A 24,950-nucleotide genomic window follows, 5' to 3' on the forward strand; every position below is an offset into this window, starting at 1 on the left:
TATTTTAGAATTTAGAGACAGGGAGAACAATCAGAATGATTGCTCTGATCCATTTGCACTCTAAGATTTGCTACATAAATCTTGTGAAGAACAGAAAGAGACCCAGTTCAAGTTTGTCACATTTTGGGAACTCATGAAAATGAGAGAAACTGTCAACTTGAGATTAATATTTATTACAATGATATTGATTCTTCTCCTACTGCTATTGCCATTTAGAGCTTCCAAGACACAACCAATAAAATGTAGCATCCAAGATCCTATCCCAATCGTTCACAAATATTTCCAGCAAGGTGACCTAGTCATTGGCGACATTATTTCTCTTGTCTTCCCAACTAGAGATGCAGAAAGGTTTGAGCAGGATCCCCATCATTCTCTTATTAGTGAATCTTTGTAAGATACTGTTTTCTTTCCATAGTCTGTATCAATCTAGATCAAATTCTTAAGTATGGTTTTTTATGTGTCATTATTAGCTTTGTGATTAAAAACAATCTTTCCCAGCTATGTTTAAATGGGATGTTTTTTCCAGTTTATAAATTATTTGTACTTAGAAATACACTTTGTACTAAGTTCTCTATAGTCTTCATATACCTTGTTTATACCTTATTTAAGCCAGACAAAATTGTAAATATATGCAATTTGCCACTTTTTGTGATCACATTAAATTGAAACCACCATGTGTGTAAGAAAAAGTGATTAAACTAATTTTACATCATAGTGACACAATGCTAATGTCCATATTACATGCTTGGTAATTATTCTGGTCAGCAACTTCACATAATCAGAATTGATTAGCAATAAAAAAAAATTATTCAGTTAATATGAAAAAGTGATTATCTCTTTGTAAAACATTTTTCTTCAAGGAGCATCATTTGTAGAGAATTTTCTTTGATACAGCATCTAGTTCTCTTTACAGAGTCCTGACTAAGTATTATCAGCATCTCTTGGCCATGATATTTACTATTAAGAAGATCAATGAAGAGCTTCAACTCTTACCTAATATTACCTTGGGCTTCAGAATCTGTGATAGGTATGGTGGCTATCATGCCAAAATGGATTTTTTCTCCAGTCAGAACAGATTCATTCCCAATTACAAGTGTGGTAACTTGAACAAACTTATATCGGTTGTTGGAAATATTGATCCAGGAATCTCTTTGGTAGATATTTTAGACACTTACAAAGTTCCACAGGTAAGATCAATTTGATTTCCCCCCCAGACTGTAGTGGACCTTAATATACAATTAACTTTATGTACATTTCTCCATGGAGCTTGTTTAAGAAAATATATTTAATATATCATGAAATAAAACAAACCGAATTTTATAATGTGTTGTAGCTATTATTGAGTTGCAAAGATTAATCACTGATAATAAGTGTTGCATGAAAGTTGCTAATGTGATGAGAAAAAACCTGCAATATTTCTAAAGTTTAATTATTCATATTTTATTCCATTATTAGATATATTTCCTCCCTTTCATCCAAGTGCTCAAAGAGGCATAAATAGCACTTTCTCCTCCTTCTGACAATCCTCATTTATAGATCACAATTGGGATTAGCAACTGCACTTAAGAGCCTCAGTCACTAATTGAAACAATAACATGACTGTGACAATCTTAAAACGTCATTTTAATTTCCATTATTAAGTGAATCACCATGTGCATAAAGAAAGACTTCACATCACATCAAGATTAATTGTGATTTACCTTCTATGTTCTCCATTAAATCTTCTTACTGGAATCTGGTTGTGAAGCCTTTATAATAGGAATCATGTGGTTTTTGTATGCCTTGATGATCGTAAATGCATACTGGTTGTGAAATGCTCAAATCATTGATTACATGATTATGGACACTGCAACATTCATTAATCCACAGCAAAGTTTTTTTTTCAAAACCAATTTAATGCCAAATAGTAGTTATATGAGACAGTTAGTAAGTGAGAGCTACATTTACATTCTTCTATAACTGTCAGATGCGGTAGGCTTAATTAAGAAAGAGGGACTGGCCCTAAATTAACGTGAGAAATCATGGCTCTTGAACTGGGATCTTCTCACTGTTTATCCAGAGCTTATTCATAATATTGTTTTGAACTTCGATCATCATGATCAAAGTTAAGAAAGAGTAAACCTATCAATATAGGAAGAAGATTGTTGTGAAATATGAACAAGAAAAGAATACATACTGGAAAGATATTCAAACATTAAGTCTTAGTGAACAATATATTTTAATGAATGGAAAAAATATCCTTGAATTTAGAACAATACTAAGTCATTACAGCAGATGCCATGTAAGCAGAATCAGAAGCCTCATTACCATGAATAATATTTCCTCCCCTTTTATGACCCTGTAATCTCTTAATTATGTTTAGAGTCAAGGTAGCTAAATGGAGCTTAGTATTTACAGGCCAGATGCCATTCCTGATGCCTACATGGAGTTTGCAGCAGATATTTTCTCTTTGCACCCTGAGAGAGAAACGTCTGTTGCTACCTAGGATTGAACTTTCAACCTTCTTGGGTGGCAACATCTTCAACACTAGAACACCATGGATGTCAGCTTCTGCTTGCTGGTGCTTCAGCTGCCATGAAACGGGAAGGGGGGGGCGTGTATGTGGGAGGGTTTTAATTGATGTGCTGGAGGACTGCTGGAGGAATGTTCTAGGATGTACCAGTCGTTGGGATTGCGCATGCGTACGTGTTTCCCGCCTGCATCAACGGCCTTCACATTCCATCTTGGCCTGTCTTTTTGAAGTTATCTCACACCTGACATTTGAAGGACTTATGATTGGACTGGAGCTTTGATCCTAAGGGGGGGGAACGGGTTTTGCTATATATCAATTGCTTTCACGCCATATTATTCAGATTTTGCTTCACTACTGCTCGCTTACCATTTGTAATTAGTAAAAGTACTTTGGATTTTCAACTCATGGAGTCTCTTAGTCGTCTTTCCTAATTATGGAATGGAGTGGGGCGTGACAAGAAGCAAAATCTGAAAATATCCCTTTCCAGGAGATTTACGTCTACCGAGAAGGGAAATAATGTCTTCTCCAACTAGAGAGGAGGAGGGCGCAGCTGGAGGGGATTCCAGTGAACTAGGACCTCCCGACCTTTCTTTACACCAGCCCAGCCCGTCTGACCAACCTTTGCACGAAGATTTATTTCAACTGCAAATTTCCAGTCAGCCTGAACCTTCTCCCCCTCCCCGTTGGTCAACTTCAGTGGGGCAAAGAGAAATAGAGACAAGCTGGAATGCTGGGCTCACCCAAAGACCACCTCAACAAACTTCGCTGGAGCCAGGGGCCGTGAGGAAACCTCAGGCGAGTGAGTTCCCTGACTATTGGAGCCAAAGGTACTGTGGGGAAAAAAGAGGGGGCGATGAAGGAGAATGGAGAGGCTATCAGCGCCAGGGGCCCATGAGAAAACCCCAACGGAGTGAATTACCTGATTATTGGGGTCAAACATTTTTGGAAGAGAGAAGGGGGGAGGAGGAAAGAGACTGGAGAAATTGGCAACGTTACCCACGCCAGGATTCTCCCCCACCCCCCCCCTCGGCCCGTGTCACCCCCTGCGGCTAGAGGTTTTGCTGATCAAAGAGGACCTCCCCCCCAACCTCCCCCCCGAAGACATCGGATGGCAAAAATCCCTCCCTTGCCTGTGCGTTTTAATGGGGCTTCTGCTAGCCTCCCCTCCTTTCTTATGCAGGTGTTTAACTACATGGAAATTTATGGCCGGGACTTTGAATCTGACACCTTAAGGGTCAGAATGGTTCTTTTATCTTTGGATGGTGAAGCGGCCACGTGGTCGACTGCTTTGCATATGTCTGGCTCGCCCCTCTTGGGGAATTTCAACCGTTTTATGGATGCTTTCCGCCAACGTTTTGATGACCCATTAACTGAGAAGCGGAACAAGTTGAAATTTTTAACCTTTGACCAAGACGATAGACCTGTCGCCCAATACATCCAGGAATTTCAGTGTCTTTCCCAGTACATGAGAGGCTGGGGGGAGGATGCGCTTCTGGACAGATTTGCTGAAGGGTTGAACGCAGACATTTATCAACAGTGTGTCAATCGTAACCTTCCGAGACGTTTAATCACTTGGTTTGAGCATGCTGCTGACGCCGAGCTTGACTTAATCCGTCTGCGTTATGCCACAGAAGAAAGAAGGAAGCGGAAGGAAAGGGCTGCCAAGTCCCTCCCCCCTCCTGCTACTCAATCGCTTTCCAAACGACGAGGCGACGCGAGGGCGCCCCCTTCTGGCTCCTCCAGACCTTTAACATGTTTCCGCTGTGGCAAGCTTGGGCACACCGCCCCCGACTGTCGGGCTAAATTGCCCCTCTCTGCCCAACACCCTCCCAGACATGAAGAGAAACCTGCAAGAGGCTCTAAAAAGAAAGAGAAGGAAACGGCTTTCGCTGGGGAAACCAACCCCCCTCCTCTTGCCCAGCCATTGAAGGATGACGCGGATGCTAACTCCTCTTCTTCTGATGACTCTGATGACGACACATCACCTCACTGGGTGAGTTCAAACAAGGGGCCCCTTCTACTCCCTATTGAATTAAAAGTTCCTCCTGAGGGGACGCCGGCCACCCTCCTCGCTTTACTTGATTCCGGCTGTTCCCGATCCATGATCAACCCAGCCATGGTAGAAAAATTGGGCATCAAATTGCGCACTTTAAAAACCCCGCTTGTATTTTGCCAGATAGATGGATCGGTAGCGGGGGGGGGGGGCGCCCATTTTTTTACTGAGCCTTTGGAAATGACAATGGGTACCCACACTGAATTAATCTCTTTTGTGGTCGCGCCTGGCATGGACAGGCCACTTATTTTGGGCATCCCATGGCTCCGGAAGTGGAACCCTCACATAAATTGGCGGACAGGCCGCTTGCGTATTCGCTCGAAAGTGCCTCCAGTGGGGGAGGGCGCTCCAAACCAACCTAACGTCACTAGCGTTCCTGAAGTAGCCGCTAGAGGGCAGGAAAGGATTGCAGGAGAAGAGAAAATCCCGAAAGAATATTTGGATCTTAAGGAAGTCTTCAGCGAGCAATCTTCGGACATTCTACCCCCCCACAGGCCTACTGATTGCTCCATTGACATTTTGCCCGGGGTCAAACTCCCAAAACCCCGCATTTACTCCATGTCACCCAGGGAAATGGAGGAGATGCGTTCTTTCATTGACAAAAATTTGAAACGTGGTTTCATTGAACCGGCCCGACCCAAGGTGGCGGCCCCTGTGCTGTTTCGTGAGAAGAAAGATGGGTCTCTTCGTTTATGTTGTGACTTTCGCAACCTTAACGCAATCTGTACTCAGAACCTCTACCCACTCCCCTTGATGAAGGACTTGTTGGCGCAACTGGGGAAGGGCCGCATCTTCACAAAATTGGACCTGCGAGAAGCTTACTATAGAGTACGCATTAAGGAAGGGGACGAATGGAAGACCGCATTCAACTGCCCTCTTGGTTGTTTCCAGTTTCGGGTTATGCCTTTTGGCCTACAGGGGGCTCCTGCTGTGTTCATGCAATTTATTAATGAGATCCTACACGATCATCTCTATAAGGGCGTTATCGTATATCTGGACGATATCCTCATTTATACCCGCTCTTACGACCACCACGTCAATCTGGTGCGCACTGTTTTGAAAAAACTCCGTGCTGCCAACCTGTATGCAAAATTATCTAAGTGCGAGTTTCACCAAACTACTATTGACTATCTGGGCTACCGTATCTCCCCTGATGGCGTTGAAATGGACCCTGAAAAAGTGAAGGCGGTCACTGAATGGGACGCGCCCAAAACTCGTAAACAATTGCAAAAATTTTTGGGTTTCGCTAACTTCTACCGTCAGTTTATTCCCTCTTTTGCCAACATTGCTCTCCCTATTACTAATTTGCTCAAAACTAAAGGCGACCCGAAGCCTAAACCCAATAAGCCTTTGGACTGGACCATGGAATGCCAGGCGGCATTCGAAAAGCTTAAACGCCTTTTTGCCGCTGAACCAGTTCTTAAGCATCCTGATCTCAACCAGCCGTTCGTCGTCCAGGCTGATGCCAGTGATGTCGCCGTTGGGGCCGTTCTGCTACAAGCCAATGACCAAGGTAACTTGCAACCTTGCGCGTACACCTCACGTAAACTCACTGACACGGAGCGGCGCTGGGCGGTTTGGGAGAAAGAGGCTTTTGCGGTCCGTTGGGCCCTCGCTACTTGGCGCCATTTCCTTGAAGGCTCTAAACACCCATTTGAAGTGTGGACTGACCACAAGAACTTGGAAGCGTTGCGCACACCTCGCCGTCTCTCCCCAAAGCAGATGCGTTGGGCCCAATATTTTAACCGTTTCAATTTCACTCTCAAGTATATCCCGGGCGGAAAGAACTTCATGGCCGATGCTTTGTCCCGGTTACCTCAGTATAATTGTTCCAAACTGAGTATCGTCCAACCGCTCTTGGCAGCTCCGGTTCTCACGCGTCAACAAACCAAAGCTCAAAAGGACATGCCTCACGATCTGCTTTCTGACCTCAAAGCGGCTCTTCCTCAAGACGACTGGTTCCTGAACCATCGGGACGAGTGCACCATGAGGGACGGTCTACCGTGGATTGGGGCTAAATTATACATCCCCGCTTCCCTACGACTTGTTGTCCTTCGTCGCGCTCATGACTCCAGGATGGCGGGCCATTTTGGGTTTGTAAAAACTTTGCACCTCGTAAAGAGACAATTCTGGTGGCCCTCTTTAAAAAAGGACATTGAACTTTATGTCTCCAGTTGCCCGGTTTGCGCCACCGCCAAGAAGCCGCCGGGGAAACCACAGGGACTTCTGCAGTCCGTCGCCCGCCCGGTTGCCCCTTGGAAGGAGATTTCTATGGACTTTATTGTGGAACTTCCCGAGAGCCAGGGTCACACCGTCATCTGGGTGGTCACTGATTTGTTCTCCAAGCAAGTTCATTTCGTGCCCTGCCACAAGATTCCTTCCGCCAAGGCGTTGGCTAAACTATTCCTTTCCCACATCTACCGGTTACATGGGGTTCCCGACCGTATTATCTCCGATCGTGGAGTCCAATTCACATCTAAATTTTGGAAGGAGTTCCTCACACGCATTGGCTCCGCCCAGGGCCTTAGCTCCGCCTACCATCCTCAGACTAATGGCGGCTGTGAACGTACTAATTCCGTCCTTGAACAATATTTACGTTGTTTCATCAATTATCAACAGGACGATTGGGTGGACTTGTTACCACATGCTGAAGTAGCCTATAACAATTCGGTTCACTCCAGCACGGGCTTCACCCCTTTCCGGGTCGTTTACGGCCAGGATTTTGTTCCTATTCCCGAACTGCCTACGGCCCCGCCTCAGGTTCCTTCCGTTGCTGACTGGAGTGAACGTCTCAGTCGCCTTTGGCCCCTGACTCTTTCCACCTTGGACGCGGCCCATAAGGCTCATAAGAAGCAGGCTGATAAGAAACGCTCTCAGCCCTATGAGTACCACGTTGGAGATTTAGTGTATTTGTCCACGAAATTCTTGCATACTACACAAAAGTCGAAGAAATTGGGTCCCAAGTATGTTGGCCCTTTCCCAATTGTGAAAGTTATCAATCCAGTTTCTGTTCGTTTGCAATTGCCCAAACATCTCAACCGTATCCATCCGGTATTCCATATCAACCTCATCAAACCGGTTCGGGTGTCCGACCTACGGCCCACTGATGACCCTCCACCTGCTCCGTTACTTATTGATGGGGAACGTCATTTTGAAGTCCGTGACATTCTGGATTCCCGTCGATACCGTAATCGCATCCAATACCTTGTAGCTTGGAAACATTTTCCCCCCTCCCACACGGAATGGGTTGATAGGTCCCACGTTCGTGCTCCCCGCTTGCTACAGAAATTTTATGCTTCTTATCCCGACAAGCCCTGACTTTTCTCCTTTCCCTCTTTTGTTTGTTTGTTCTTTGTCTGTTTTGTTTGTTTTTTCTTCCAGGCCTGACAGCCTTTTTTCCGGGGAACGGCCGGATGTCAGCTTCTGCTTGCTGGTGCTTCAGCTGCCATGAAACGGGAAGGGGGGGGCGTGTATGTGGGAGGGTTTTAATTGATGTGCTGGAGGACTGCTGGAGGAATGTTCTAGGATGTACCAGTCGTTGGGATTGCGCATGCGTACGTGTTTCCCGCCTGCATCAACGGCCTTCACATTCCATCTTGGCCTGTCTTTTTGAAGTTATCTCACACCTGACATTTGAAGGACTTATGATTGGACTGGAGCTTTGATCCTAAGGGGGGGGAACGGGTTTTGCTATATATCAATTGCTTTCGCGCCATATTATTCAGATTTTGCTTCACTACTGCTCGCTTACCATTTGTAATTAGTAAAAGTACTTTGGATTTTCAACTCATGGAGTCTCTTAGTCGTCTTTCCTAATTATGGAATGGAGTGGGGCGTGACAATGCCACTTATTATCATTAGCAATGCAGAACAAAAATGCTTCCTGGCCCTAATAAGTTCCCATTGATGTCTCGCCTCTTTTCCTCAATATCTTAACTTAAACTGAACAGATACTTGGACAATTTACAGGACTACCCTTTGAGATACAGCTGGCTGAGTTAACATTCTCCATCAAGAAGTACATAAGAAATAGAAGTTCATATCAGTCTGAAATAGGGTAAAGCAAATTTAGGTTTGAATTTTTTTTAGAAATGGAGTTCGAAAACTAAAAATAAGAGAGACATTTCTTAGTGTATTATTTAATATATGTACAAAAACCTCTCATGGAATTTTGTAATTTCTTACTTGTTATTGCATTATTTATTATTTCATTTTATATACCAAGATATTATGTTGCCAGAAGTCCTTTGAACCTGGGGCAAGCTAACTGGGAGGGAAGGAAGGAAGGAAGGAAGGAAGGACATATATAACAATAGGACAAACCAAGGATTCAGATATCAGGCTCTTTATCAAAGTTAATTCAGTGCTCCTGAATTCAGATAATCGTAATATTGTAGATTTTGAAGGGAACATAAGGATTCTTTAGTCCCACAATAGTATCCTAAGTAACTAAGCCATGCTGGCATAGTGGTTAGACTGCAGTATTGCAGGCTAACTTTGCCCACTGTCTGGAGTTTGATCCTAACTGGTTTAAGATTGACCCAACTTTCCATCCTTCTGATTCTGAGTCAGACTCAGATTATTGACAGCAATATACTGACTCTCTAAACTTCTTAGAGAGTGCTGTAAAGCACCGTGAAATGGTATGTTAGTCTAAGTGCTATTGCCATTGTTATTACTAAATTGGTAGATATGTTGACATATTTCAAAACTTTTAATTTAGAGTGGATACACATTTTCTTTTCTCAATCATATTTTCACTATGTTTTTCTGTTATTTCTATGTTCTTTCCTTATTTTTATTTCCATAGTTTTCAACAAGGTCTTCTCCTAATGAAAGTCCTTTCTACTACCACATGGTTCCAGGTGAACAACTTTATTACAAGGGAATTATTCAACTACTTTTACACTTCAGGTGGACTTGGGTTGGAATTCTTGTGAAAGGACTTGGTGGAAAAACTTTTGAGTACCTAATATTTTCAATATTTGCAGTCCATAGAATCTGTATTGCTTTCTTGGAACAATTCAAACCAGTATATTTCACAAATTATGTTGCTAGTTTGAAATTGCTACTAAAAACATTTCATCTTCTTGTTAGCAGCAAAGCCAAAGCTGTCATAATCAATGATAATGATCTTGCAAATTTACGATGGTTGTTATATCTACCTGAAATGGAAATGGCTTCTATCAAGCCTAAAGGTAAAGTGTGGATCATGGCTTCCCAAATGGGTCTTGCATCATACTTTTATCAGAAAAGCTGGGATATCCAAGTCCTTCATGGTGCTCTAAGCTTTGCACCTTACTCAAATGAAGTTGCAGGATTCCAACATTTTATCCAGACAAGAAACCATTTCTCAGCAAAAGAAGATGGTTTCCTGAAGGAAGTATGGGAGCATGCATTTGGTTGTGTGTTTCCAAATCCACCTGTGAATGAGGAAATGGAAGATGTCTGTACAGGGAAGGAGAAACTGGAGACTCTTCCTGGAACTTTTTTTGAAATGAAAATGACCAGTCATAGTTACAGTATATACAATGCTGTGTACACTGTGGCACATGCTTTGCATGCCATGAAGTTGGACCAGCAATACTGGCCAAAGTTGAGTGACAAAAAGTTTGGTCTTCAGGATCTCCAGCCATGGCAGGTAATTTTTATGAATAATCAAATATATTGGTAATCAAATTTGAATTGCACTGATTTTCTGGCATCTCACAGTCTTTTGGCCACAAAGAGCAGTGAGATGTCGATAGTTAGTAATGCCTTCTAGGTTTGCTCTTTATCATTTTCTCTTTTTTTGTGTGAAATTAATTATCTCAAGTTTCTTTGTACTTCAATTTTTCCCAGCTCACTTACTTTCGATCTCTCTTCCTGATAGCTGTAACAGTTATATATGCTTTACCTGTCCCTTTCCCACATATGTGATATATATTTCCTGTAATATGTCATTGAAGATTCTCAGTCATCTAGGTAAAATTGTCTGGAAGTTGAGTCATGGTAGAGGCTTCAGACACAACCTGTCTTCCATTTGTTAGGCTGTTCTTTCATCAGCCCCCAGGAAAATTAAAGACCACTTCAAAAGTCTACAAAGGTGGCAACACTTAACATAAGGAAAGAGACATTCACATTCCAATGACTTTTTGTCTACTCACCTACAGAGCCTATTAAGATTAAGTGAGAAATAAAACCACTCTGGAGAACATGTATTGGATTCCCCCAACCAACTCATACTGAAGAAGCTACTTAGATAAGCATTTTGAACCAAATGGAAAAGATAATGACTCTATTTTCTATAAGAAGCTTTAATACATTTAGAGTCACAAGAACTGTTTGTTCAAGTTGACCGCCCCTTTTAAGCAACATCCTCAAAAGCATTTTAGTCAATAAAGGTATGGGCCTGAAATAGTGAATACTTTAATATACCTAGGAGCTGGAAGAAGTTTCTAATTGATTTTTTAAGATGAAAATATTTCCAAAGCCACCAGCCATTGCCTTTGTGCTTGAAAAGGAAAGAATAATGAATGCAGAGTGGAGTCAAATAACTGTGGACACACTACAAATGACTGTGCAGCAGAAATTATGTGCCTGTGGTTTCATGACATATCTAGAAGTGAGAGATGCAGAACTTTTGTACATTGTCTTCAGAAGACAATGGAAGAGAAGATAGCAGAAACTAACCAGCTTCCATCCAAATTGTATTTCTTTCCTGCATACATGGAAAGATAAGCAGAAAATAGAATAGGAAATAATAAAATATAGTGAAGAGTAAACTGTTGTGCCTTATACTGAGAATAACACCAAGAAGCAACAACTGTTACTATACACATAGTAACCATGGCTTGTTTTTGAATGTTGGTTTCTTATTCAGCTTCACTTCTTTTTGAAAAGAGTTTCATTTAACAATAGCATTGGGAATGAAATTTCCTTTGACCAGAATGGCAAACTTATTACAGGATTAGAGATTGAGAACTGGATCACATTCCACAACCAGTCTTTCCATCGAGTGAAAGTTGGAAAGCTGGATCCCTGGGCTGTTGAAGATAAAATGTTCACCATTCATGAGGAAGCCATCACCTGGTCCAGCACTTTCAGCCAAGTAAGTTCTTGATGTAGGTGATATTGTTTAAATGTTTGGGATAATTTCCTAAAACTAATTCTATGTAATTAAAGATAGAAAGAATTGTCCACATTAAAAATTAAATTTTCTGAACAGCAGTTATATCTAAACATCCCAAATATTAGTATAGATTTTCATGCCCTATCTTGCTGTCAGATTTTTAAAAAACAAAGGAGATATATAAAGTTCTTACACCAACATAATTGTAATGGATAAGGGCCAGTTTGTTGCTGTGGTTAAGCTGTAAACCCAGAGTGTAACCTTAGCAATTACTTTCACTTTCACTTTCTCTGGGTCCTAGGAAAAAGGCTATGGCAAAATATTTCCAAAAATATTTGCAACAGAACTTCAGGGACTAGTCTCAGCAGCTATTGGGATTCTCTGATTAGAAGTCACAGTGTCTCACTTTAAGAGTGATTAGAAAGCGCACTCTCTCACAGATAAATATACATACATTTTCTACAAACAGTACATTTGACTTCTAAGTTTATGCATCTACTATGCATTACAAATAAACAATATTATCTTCTCATCCTTATGGGTAGCATTTGTCTTCCTCAAACTTGAATTATCTACTAAATGTTGGGAGTCTGAGGGTTCTACACTGTATATTAGCTGATCTTAACACTGTACTCTTTTAGAAAGAGAATTGATATTAAAAAGAGATTTGATATTGTTCTTGGGTTCTGTTGGAGCTATTCTTCCACCTCTTGCTGGGCATTCCTGCCACCACTGGGCCACTTTGGCTTTTATTTGTACATCCTCTTGAGTTCTTTCTTTAAGCCCTGGTACTTCTCCAGAATCTCATAGTCCTTTTTAACTAATGTTTCTGTCACTTAAAACTGCTATATCTATCACCACTACTATCTTCTGATTCCTGGAGATACTTCACACACACACACACACACACACAAACACACACACGGGGAGAGAGAGGGGAGAAGGGAGGGAGGGAGGGAGGGAGGGAGAGAGAGAGAGAGAGAGAGAGAGAGAGAGAGAGAAAGAGAGAGAGAGAATCTACTTCAGAAATTGGAGTCACTCAAAACTTAATAAGAACAAAGCAAGCTTTTAAGCTTTTCTTTTTAATATGCACGTGGAATAAAAATTAACAAAGATTTTTAACATATACAGTACATGAAATATTGTTTTTTATTTCTCCAACTTTGTTTTATTCTTAAGTTGTGAATGAGTCCAATTTCTGAAATATATTCATGCATCATAATTAACCCTTCTTATTTTTTTAACATCTAATAATATATCAAAGTTTCAAAATGCTTCATCTATTCAATTTTTTGAATACTATTTCTAGAGTTATTATATGAAGTTGAAATTTTAATCCATTTATGGGGAATGGAGTTTGTATGTACATTTATGTTACATGATATAGATTGTTAAAACAACTAAAAAGTGGAAAAAGTTAGGAAATGTTTGTTCACTGCTTTTTGGAATATGTTTTATTAGCAGAATAATAGAATAGAAAGAATTCTTTATTGGCCGAGTGTGATTAGACACACAAGTAATTTGTTTCCAGTGAGTAAGCTCTCAAAGTATATACAACAATAGCGATAAGAAACAAAGTTATAGTCATAAGAAGAGAAGGAGATAAGATGAGAATAATGATGGTAGTACCACTTTTTTAGATAGTTTGACAGTGTTGTAGGATTAGTTGTTTAGCAGAGGGATGGCATGGGGGGGAGGGAAATGTCCTTGTGTCTAGTTGTTCTGATGTGCAGTGCCCTGTAGCAACATTTTGAGGGTAGAAGTTGAACCTGTTTGTGCAGGCTATGAGAGACCTCTGGAGACATTTTCACAGGCCTCTACTAGTTCATGCAGTATACAGGTCCTTAACAGAAGGCAACCTGGTAGCAATTGCTTTTTCAGCAGTTCTAATTATGCACTGAAGTCATTGTGGTCTTGATTGGTTGCACAACCAAGCCAGACAGTTATAGAGGTGCAAATGACCAACTCAATAATTCCTCTGTAGCACTGTGTCAATTTTGTCATTTAAAAAAACATCAAAAAGGTTTATTCTTCTTTATTTTTTAATTATTATTTTTTGCATTATACATTAGATACTTTATTCATTAAACATGAAACTCAGTCAATTGAACATTCAAAAATGCATCACATATACCATTGACTGGTGCTAATGATTGATACAGATTGCTGCCAGCATCTTAAGTATTAACCAAGTACATTCAAAAGAGGTACAATGTTCTGAATAGTGCAGTTTTTTGCAGTTCTGCTGATTATTGCAGAAAGCTGCAATTTCTTGATGTATTTTATAAAATTCTTGGACATGGTATCAAGTGCCCCAATGACAATGGTATCACTGTTTTATTATTATTATTCGCAACAACAGAATTGTATCAGAGTGGCCAGTTGTTTCGCTGGATTTGGCATTGATTACTAGTCGGGCCACACCCAGGGACCTAGGACGTCGTAATGTATTTTTGTAATATGCGTGCAGATCCAAGCAGTGCGGCCTTTTGCATTTGACTGAAAAAGTCACCAAAAATCAGATCTTGTGGGATTTTTGCATACAAACGGACAAAATACTGGCACATAATACACCAGACATCACACTGGTTGAGAAAAACAAGGTTACAATCATAGACATTGCAATACCAGGTGATAGCAGGGTTGATGAGAAGGAATATGAAAAAATCGCGAAATACCAGGACTTAAAAATCGAAATTCAATGATTATGGCACAAACCAGCAGTGCTAATTCCAGTGGTAACCAGCACACTGGGTGCTATTTCAAAAGCACTGGAATTACATTTAAAACAGTTAAAAATGGACAAAATCACCATCAGTCAAATGCAAAAAGCCACACTGCTTGGATCTGCACACATATTATGAAAATACGTTATGACATCCTAGGCCCCTGGGTGGGGCCCGACTAGTAATCAATGCCAAATCCAGCAAAACAAGTGGCTGCTGTGATACAATTGTGTTGTTGCAATAATAATAATAATAATAATAATAATAATAATAATAATAATAATACTCCGCCATTGCCGGTCCCAAGCCCGGATGAGAAAGGAGGAAGGTTGGGATCAGGTTGGCATCTGGTCCCGTAAAAAAACCCCCGCCAACCCATACAATATGGTGAAAAAAACAAATAAGAATTCCATACCGCATCGGTCGTCGCGCGGGTTAACAAGGGCCGCGGCGGATGTTGGGGTCCCTGGACATCCGTCGACAAGTGGGCTACAAGTGGACCAGCCAACAAAACGACAAAAATATAGTGCAGATGAAAACCGTGCCATAATGGCCTGTTACTACAACTCAGAGCCAGAAAAAAGAGGATATTTAAAGCGAATGTATGAATTATGGAAACAACAATATCCAGATTCAAATGTTAGTGAACAATGACTAGCAGATCAAAGGCGATTTATTATACGGAATAAAGTGTTTAGTGAAGTTGAACATGAGGAAATTCAGGCAAATTGCAAAACCCAAAAAACAATATCACAAGCGGAAAGAACTGATATTCAAGACACAACTAAAGACATTATAGTAGAACTCCCAGAAGAAGCTCTCGGTGAGGAAATAACATCACCACCACTAGAACCAGTTATCACTGAACCAACTGATGAACTAACTCAAAAACAAAAAGAATTGAAGGATAAGATCATGGAGCATTTTCTGCTTAATGAGGAAAGGCAACGTTTACCATCACTAAAAACTGTGCCTAAGAAAATTTTGGCCCCTATCATGAAAATGGTTAATGCAGTGTTTTCAACAATTGAACCGGGATCCATCTTGGAAACAAACCAGTTAATGTACAGCGCAGCTGTAATAGTCACTAATGAACTAGGCATTAAAATTAAAGTACCTAGTCATACAACAGAAAAAGCATCAAAGCCAAAGTGGAAAATCCGTTTAGAACAAAAAATCAAAAAATTAAGGGCAGATGCTAGTAACTTAAAGAACATGCATGAGCAACGGCTTAAAAACAACAAAATCATAGATAGGCTAATCAGGAGATATAGATTGGATACAAGAAACATCAATGAAGCTGTAGGGATTGTAAAACAGCAGATAACAGCAACAGCTAGAAAAATTGAAAGATATGAGGCACGAATCATCCAATATAAACAAAATCAACAATTTCGATCAGACCAACGGCATTTTTATCAAAGTCTTAATGTAAATGGTGACACCAAAAGTGAAAAACCAGAAAAACAGGCCACAGTTGAATTCTGGAAAGAATTGTGGGAAAATGCAAAGGACTACAACAAGGAAGCAAAGTGGATACATGACTTTGAGAAAAGCATTGGCAACAAACAAATGCAAGTATTAGAAATAACATCTGAGATGGTCAAAAATCGAGTTAAAAAGGTAAAGAATTGGACATCACCTGGAAAGGACCAATTACATGGTTTCTGGCTCAAATATCTGACCAGTTTACATGAAATATTGGCCAGGCAACTGAATGAAATTTTACAAAAGGGCCAAATTGATGAATGGTTGACAACTGGAAAAACATACTTGATTCAGAAAGATCCAACTAAAGGAACAACACCTGAAAACTATAGACCAATAACATGCTTGCCAACAACCTTCAAATTACTCACAGGCATTATTGCAGATAACATGATGGATTATTTGGAAACAAACAACATCTTGCCAGTAGAGCAAAAAGGCAACAAAAGAAGGAGCAGGGGCACAAAAGATCAGCTTCTAATTGATAAAATGATATTAGAAAATTGTAAGAACAGAAAAAAGAACTTGAATATGGTCTGGATTGATTACAAAAAGGCATTTGACTCACTGCCACATAGTTGGATCATAAAATGCTTAGAAACAACTGGCATTAGCAAAAATATTACATCCTTTACTGAAAAGGCAATGAAACAATGGAGAACTGAGTTGGCAGTAGGGAATGAGAGCTACGGAATGGTTAATATCAAGCGAGGAATTTTCCAGGGTGATTCACTTTCACCTCTTCTCTTCATCATCGCAATGATCCCACTATCAGTAATCTTAAAAAAAATGAAATTAGGCTACCAAACAGCCAAAAAAGCTGAAAAAATTTCGCATTTACTATATATGGATGATTTGAAACTCTATGGAAAGTCAGAAATAGAAATCCAATCATTGACAAATACAGTCCGAGTATTCAGCACCGATATTTCAATGCAGTTTGGCATGGAAAAATGTGCCACTGTATCCATAAAAAGGGGCAAAATCACTGCATCTGAGGGAATTGAAATGCCCAATGGCCAACTAATTAAATGCAAAGAAAATGAAGCCTACAAATACTTAGGCATTCTGCAGTTGGATAACATCAAGCATGGAGAAGTAAAAACTATTGTCAGACGAGAGTACACCAACAGAGTTAGGAAAATTTTGAAATCTAAATTGAATGGTGGAAATACAATCAAGGCCATAAATACCTGGGCAATACCAGTTATAAGATACACAGCTGGCATAGTTAACTGGACACAAGCTGATTTGGACCTTTTGGACCGAAAAACCAGGAAACTAATGACAATGCACTACAGTTTACATCCACGTGGTGATACTGATAGACTATATCTGCCCCGAAAATCAGGTGGCAGAGGATTATTACAAGTGAAGCAAACAGTTGAAGAAGAAAAACATGCACTGGCTGATTATTTAAAAGAAAGTCAAGAACATCTATTAATCGAAGTAAAGAACAAAAATCTACTGAAGGCCCAACAGACAAAACAAGAATACAGAAAAGATGTGATAAAATCAAGAATGGAGAGTTGGCAGAACAAAGCACTGCATGGTCAATTTCTGGAAAAAATAAAAGATAAAGTGGACAGGGAACAAACTTGGTTATGGTTAAAAACAGGTACATTAAAGAAAGAAACAGAGTCACTAATCCTGGCTGCGCAAGAACAAGCTTTCCGCACAAATGCCATTAAGGCCAAAATCGAAAAATCCTCTGATGATGCCAAATGCAGACTTTGCAAAGAAGCTGACGAAACTGTTGATCACATACTCAGCTGCTGTAAAAAAATCGCGCAGACTGATTATAAATTGCGGCACAATTCAGTAGCACAAATGATCCATTGGAATTTGTGCAAAAATTATAATATTAAAACAGCAACAAACTGGTGGGAACATCAGCCTGAAAGAGTCACAGAAAATCAGATGGTCAAGATCTTGTGGGATTTCCGTATACAAACCGACAAAATACTGGCGCATAATACACCAGACATCACACTGGTTGAGAAAAATAGAGTCACAATCATAGACATCGCAATACCAGGTGATAGCAGGGTCGTCGAGAAGGAACATGAAAAAATCGCAAGATACCAGGACTTAAAAATCGAAATTCAACGACTATGGCACAAACCAGCAGTGGTAATTCCAGTGGTAATTGGCACACTGGGTGCTATTCCAAAAGCACTGGAATTACATTTAAAACAGTTAAAAATTGACAAAATCACCATCAGTCAAATGCAAAAAGCCACACTGCTTGGATCTGCACGCATATTACGAAAATACGTTACGACGTCCTAGGCCCCTGGGTGGGGCCCGACTAGTAACCAATGCCAAATCCGGCGAAACAACTGGCCGCTGTGATACAATTGTATAATAATAATATCTATATGTGGATGCTTCCTAGTGTCTTGAAAAGTGAATAACGTTCTACTGAAAAAAATCACCCCTTAGAAATGACCTGAGTATAAAGTATTTCCTAGTATAGAAGGAACAAATTTACCTATATACTTGGTAGAATTGAAAAAAATAAAATAGCAGTAGACTTATATACCGCTTCATAGGCCTTTCAGGCCTCTCTAAGCGGTTTACAGAGAGTCAGCATATTGCCCCCAACAATCTGTGTCCTCATTTTACCCACCTCGGAAGGATGGAAGGCTGAGTCAACCCTGAGCCGGTGAGATTTGAACTGCTGACCTGCTGATCTAGCAGTAGCCTGCAGTGCTGTATTTAACCACTGCGCCACCTTGGCTCAATTCACTCTTGAACAATTTTAATGATGAGGTTGAAGAGTAAAACAATTCAAATCCTTAAATTAGCACTCTTTATTTTCAGAATTTGAGTCAGTCATGATTTTTCCATTTTTTCCCAACTGCATGAGTGATTGTTTTTCTTTTTTCATATATTGGGCAGACCATACCTGATTCGGTGTGTACTGAGAGTTGTCTCCCTGGTTATTTCAAGAAAAAGCAGGAGGAGAAGCCATTTTGTTGCTATGATTGCCTTCCATGTCCTAAAGAGAAAATGTCAAGCCAGAAGGGTAAGAGATAATGTAAACCAAATTGACTTGTAATTCTGCAGATCATCCAAGGCAGATCTATGAACAAAAGTGTTGTGGCCCAGCAGGAGCCATTGGAGCTACCGATGGACTCCGATAGCGAGGAACCTTATGAGTCTGCTATGAAAGATGTGGAGGACTCTGGGCAGGGTTTAGACTGAGAGCAGGGACCAGAAAGGCTGGTTGGCCACCAGGAGGCACCTGAGACATGGAGCAGTGGGGAAGATCAAAGGGAGTTTGTCCTGTTGCCAGGCAACAAAAGGTGGAGAAACGAGGCAGCAGTTACAGAGACAGACTCATAAGAGATAATCAAACCCAGGTTGTTGTGGCTTGGCCCCTCCCAAGAGAGTATATAAGAAGAGACTTTGGGAAGTGTCCTTTTGCAAGACACAACAATTCGTAGTAATCTGGAGAACTCCTCGTCTGGTCTGTTTTGTGTTCCTGTGTCTGTTGGAATCTGGGTTGCCAGTGAGTCGTTTGTGGGCTTTCAGTATTATAATTGCTGTAAATAAAGAGTGGCAAACAGCTAAACCTTTGTCTTTGTTCATTACCGGACAGAGGGGGTGGGCAGAACACATAAGTATGAGGTTTGAATTATAGTTTATCAATTAATAGATTTCCCCTTTGCATAAAGAAAGATTCCCCAACCAATTGAAAGGAAAGCTTCAGGCAGAGTTAAGAGTTTAAACCTGGTGGCATGAACTGGGCAGTCTTCATCTGAACTGAGTACCTAAATGACTTAGCATATACAACAATAACATTTAGACTTATATGCCGCTTCACACCACTATTTTTGTAAAACGTTTTCTATTTTTCCTTTCAAATTCACTCTTAGATGTACATTCTTATAATTGTTATTTAATATCTGTCAATTCATATCATTTCCCCCTGTATATTTACATTTTATTTTTTCTTATTTCCCCTATTATATATTAATCATGTGTCATCTGAGATACTTATTTCATCCTTTGTTCTTTTCTTTCTATTTATATCTTTTTTCAAGCCAATCATAAAATCATCCCAATGTCCTGTAGTACACTAATTCCTCTTTGTCCTTTGTTCTTAATGTCAACCTGTTCATTTCTGTGCAATCTAATATCTTTATTACTTCCCATTCCGATGAGATTTTTGTCTGCTTTCTAGTTTTTTATGAATCTAATTCTGTCTGCTGTTATTATTTGTACAATCAAATATGAATCTTCTTTACTGTATTTCTCTGGTAGAATACTCAATAAGAATATCTCTGGCTTAAACTCTACGGGTTTATGTATCATTTTCTCTAACCATGTTTGTATTTTTAACCCAATAGCTTTTTGCATCCCTACACGTCCGCCACATATAATAGTATGTTCCTGGCAATTGGTGACATTTCCAACATTTAACTGATTTATCCTTAAACATTTTTGCTAATCTTTCAGGTGTCATGTGCCATCTATAAACATTTTATATAAATTCTCTTTATATGCTGCCACCATTGTCAGATTATAATTCCTTTCCCAAAGCTGTTGCTATTTTTCTAGTTCTATTGTATATCCAAAGTTTTCTGCCCATTTTATCATTGTTTCTTTGACCTCTTCTTCTTCTAGGTATATTCTAAGTAAATAACTGTACAATTTTTTTATCATTTTTTCATCTGTTCCTATGTAATTCTGAGTTTTCCATATTACAACCATACTCTTTCACATCTTTTTTCATATCTTGTTTGTATTTGCATTTGGTTAAACCATCTTATATCAATCCCTTGTTCTAATTCTCTTCTGTTTTAGTTTTCTCTGCACTGTTAAATATCTTTGTATCTTATAACCTTTTTATACTACTATGAAATGTAGTATGTGCCCAAGCCTCTACTGTTGAAAGCCACATTGGTATTTCCATATGGTGTTTTTCTTTTACTTTTTCCTATACTGCGTATAAATCATTTCTTACATAGTGTCTCTGAAAGTAACCATGTATTCTATTTTTCCTATATCACAAAAATTTGTGCCAATCCAGTTGCATATTGGTTGTTCCTCCAAGGATAGTAACCTTGCATTTCTTAGTAATATCCATTCTTTTATCCATGTTAGAGCTGCCACTTGATAGTATAATTCACAGTTCAGTACACCAAATCCACCTCTAGAATTCTAGAATCTTGTAGCATTCTTATATTAATTTTCACTTTCTTTCCTTGCCAATCATATTTTCTTATTATTTTATTTAATTTTTTGAAGTATTTTTTTCAAGTTTTATCAGTATTGTTTGGAATAAAAATAATATTCTTGGTAGTATATTCATCTTAATTATTGCTATTCTACCCATTAGAGATAGCTCTAAATTTTTCCATTTCTTTATATCCATTTCAATTTGGTTTCTTAGTTTATAATAATTATCTTCCTTAATAGTTACACATCTCGAGGTCAACTGTATTCCCAAATATTTCACTTTTTTTACTATTTGAATATCTAATTTCTCCATTATTTTGTTTTTCTGTTATATTTTTCGCTAATTTTTTTTGTTTTATCTTTATTAATTTTTAATCCTGCCACATCCTGAGGACGTGGTGTGGTCAGGAAAAATTTGATGGCTCATTGGCTAAGACACTGAGCTTATCAATCAGAAAGGTTGGCAGTTCAGTAGTATGAATCCCTAGCACCACATAACAGAGTGAACTCCCATTACTTGTCACAGCTTCTGCCAACCTAGCAGTTTCAAAGCACATAAAAATGCAAGTAGAAAAATAGGAGCCACCTTTGGTGGTAAGGTAACAGCATTCCATATGCATTTGGCATTTAGTCATGCCAGCCACATGACCATGGAGACATCTTTGGACAGTTCTGACTTTTCAGCTTTGAAACAGAGATGAGCACTGCCCCCTAGAATCGGGAATGACTAGCACGTATGTGTGAGGGGAACCTTTACCTTTCATTACTTCATAGTTCTTTACAGCCTTCTGTAATCATATTACAGAATCAAAAATGTGGGTCTTCATTTTACCCACCTTGGAAGGCTGGAAGGCTGAGTCAACCTTGAGCCTGCTGAGATTTGAACAGCCAAATTGCATGCAGCTGGCAGGCAGCAGAAGTAGCCTGCAGTACTGCACTCTAACCACTTGCACCACCTCAGCTCAATATATCATTTGTAGGGCATATTAATTATTATTTTTGGAGTTATCTAAAACTTTTTGATGCTATTTTTATTTATTTTAAAAAAATATTTACAAAATCCCAAACAATTAATTGAGATGATAATTTTTTTTGATTCTCACTTAGAGGAGAATAAAAAGGAATTTGAGCATAGAGTCACTTTGTGGAAGGAAACAACAGATGCCAGGCTATGAAAGCCTTTATCTTCAGTTTCTTAAGGAAATTCACTCATTTTGGTGAGATTCTTATAAATAGGTGACCATCAATAAAGAAGCAGCTTTGCTCTATTTCCTGAGTTGTATTGGTTCCTTGCATCTGACATCACAATTGAACCCCCCCTTCTGCTATTAAGAGATGGAGTTGCTAAGTGAGACTGCAGCTATGCTTATAATGTTATTTCAGTTTTTTCTTTTCCCTATACACTTGAAAAGGTGTTAAATACGAGGATTGGTCACAACCTTTAATTACTATTGTAACTGTGAATGGTTTTCCAAAGAAGGCAGGCATTAGACAAAAGATACCTGGGCAGGCATATTTTCTCCACTCCCCCACTCTTTGGAATGCCGGAGCTGCAATAATTTAGCAAGAAGAGAATTGATGTTTATATTTATTTTAATTGGAGAGGAAAGGATTGCAAGAAAGCAAGCAGACACAATGTAGAACACGTCATAAAATGAAGAAAGTAGCACTGGCTATTTGCTTGGTGCATAGGTTGGTGTGAGCCAGAGGCCACAACCAAAGGAAGCAACCAAATGCCTTTAAAACACTGATTAGGTTTTGCCAGTGACACCCAGCAATGTCAGCCTTGTAGATATTTCTAATCAACTATTTAAGGCCACAGAGCTCAGCTTTTTAAATTCTGGTTAGCACTTTTTAGGGAATTGCTCACTGTGGAGAATTGATTTCACCTATTTAAAATTGTTTGATTTTGTTTTGATTTTGTACAAATTATAATATTTTAAGTATACTAAATGAACAACATTAAACAAAAAATGATCACACACACGCACACACACACACACACCACACACTTTATATATACACTTTTCTTGTCTTGTCCGTCTTTCTATAAATCTTGGTGGGTGGGTGTGAAGTGCTGGCCTTGTTTCAGTAAGTGGATTGACTGGATGTGTGTCTGTAACATGATTGGTAGATTGGTGCTGGCTGTGTGTCCATTGTTGTTTTGTGTTGTAATGGCCTGGGTTGTGGTTGGGGCTCGTTGGTTGACTATGGCTGGTTTCCAGATGTCTGCTAGGAGGGAGGTATCGTCACATTTATTTATGTTGTGGGGATGTTTCTCTATTTCAATAGCTTCCATAATTATTCTCTTGTTGAAGTGTTCTGTTTTGGAGATTAACCTGGTTCCTTCAAAATTAATTTCATGTCCTGTAGCTTTAAGGTGCTGGAAAAGGGAGGAAGTTTTTTTCTTTTTTTCATACTGCATTCTTGGTTTCTGTGATGTGTGCATTTATTTTCTTATTCATTTGTCCTATGTATATTGCAGGGCAGATTTTGCATGTTATTGTGTAAACTCCTTGGTTTTCTAGCTGGATTTTGTCTTTGGGGTTTCTTAAGATGTTGACTATTTTTTAGTCAGTGTTGAAGGCTGTCTTGATATTGTGTTTGTGGAGAATTTTTCTGATTTTATCTGTGGTGGCTTTGATGTAAGGGAGGAGGGTGATGCTGTTGTCCTGTTCTGTGTCTCTGTTTTTGTGGGGAGTCTCCCTTTGGATTAGGTTGGTAATTGTTTTTGTTTGGAAACCGTTGAAGATTAATACATTTGTGAGAGTGTGTAATTCAGTTTTCAGATGGTCTTTGTTGGCTAGGCATTTGGTTCTGGAGATGAGGGTCTTGGCTACAGAGTTGATCTGTGCAGGGTGGTGATGGGATTGTGCATTTAAGTAGTGGTTGGTGTTTTTTTTTTTCTGGTAGATGGTATGTTCGAGGGAGCCATTGGGTTTTTTTGTAGATTAGGATGTCCAGAAAGGAAAGTTGGCCAAATCACAAAAGTGTCATCAACATATCTAAGCCAGAGTTTGGGTTTCAGATTTATCTAAGACGTTAGTTTCAAAATGTTCCATGTATAAGTTTGCGATGACAGGTGAGAGGGGTGCTCCTTCTATCTACAGATAGAATCTACAGATTCACGGGTGTAGGTATGCTGGTCTTGTTATATTCAAGTCTTTTTCCATGTAAGATTGAGGTTGTCTTGGCAACGTTTCAGCAAGGTCTCACTTACCATCTTCAGGCTGGTGTTTTGGGCACACACACAAAAACACAAGCACAAACACACACACACACACACACACACACACACACACACACACACTACTTTTAATAATGCTTTCTAGAGGATCTTGTTGAAGATTGATGTAACAATAAAACCAAAATAAAGTAAGTTCAAACAATGTAAAGCACAAATAATAAATGAGAAACTTGAGATGAACTCATAAGTAACTTATGATTTTTCACTTAGCAAAGAATTTCCATTATTTTTTTCATGTACATTGTATCCCTGGTATAACAGAAGGAAGTCAAATGGATAATATAAAGGTCCATATAATGTAATCTTGTATGCAGAGGAAAAATATGACACTAAGAATTGATACAAAGAATAGTATGATTATCAAATGTATATACATATATTAAATATTGATACTTACATTCCAGACATGAATGACTGTTTCAAATGCCCAGAAGATGAATACAAAAAAAGAAACAAGATTCTTGTCTTCCAAAGAAAGTATCTTTTTGATCTATGAAGAATAATGAGAATAGGTTTAGTCACTCTGGTACTTTCATTTTCTCTCTGCACAATTTTGGTGCTGACAACATTTTTGAAGTATCACCATACTCCCATCGTCAAGGCCAATAACCAAAATCTCACCT

The 24,950-nt window shown here is 39.3% G+C and overlaps 1 protein-coding gene across 1 annotated transcript in view; it reads left to right on the forward strand.

Annotated features, from left to right (window-relative positions):
* The first annotated feature begins 947 nt into the window (after positions 1-947).
* LOC116521541 (vomeronasal type-2 receptor 26-like) overlaps positions 948-24,950 on the forward strand; it is a 25,214-nt gene continuing 1,211 nt past the window's right edge. The window contains exons 1-4 of the mRNA XM_032236200.1: positions 948-1,187; positions 9,376-10,206; positions 11,428-11,655; positions 18,795-18,921. Coding sequence (XP_032092091.1) covers positions 948-1,187; positions 9,376-10,206; positions 11,428-11,655; positions 18,795-18,921 — 1,426 coding nt within the window. The remainder of the gene's footprint in view (positions 1,188-9,375; positions 10,207-11,427; positions 11,656-18,794; positions 18,922-24,950) is intronic.

The sequence above is a fragment of the Thamnophis elegans genome, chromosome Z, assembly GCF_009769535.1.
Source record: "Thamnophis elegans isolate rThaEle1 chromosome Z, rThaEle1.pri, whole genome shotgun sequence".
Taxonomy (NCBI): Eukaryota; Metazoa; Chordata; class Lepidosauria; order Squamata; family Colubridae; genus Thamnophis; species Thamnophis elegans.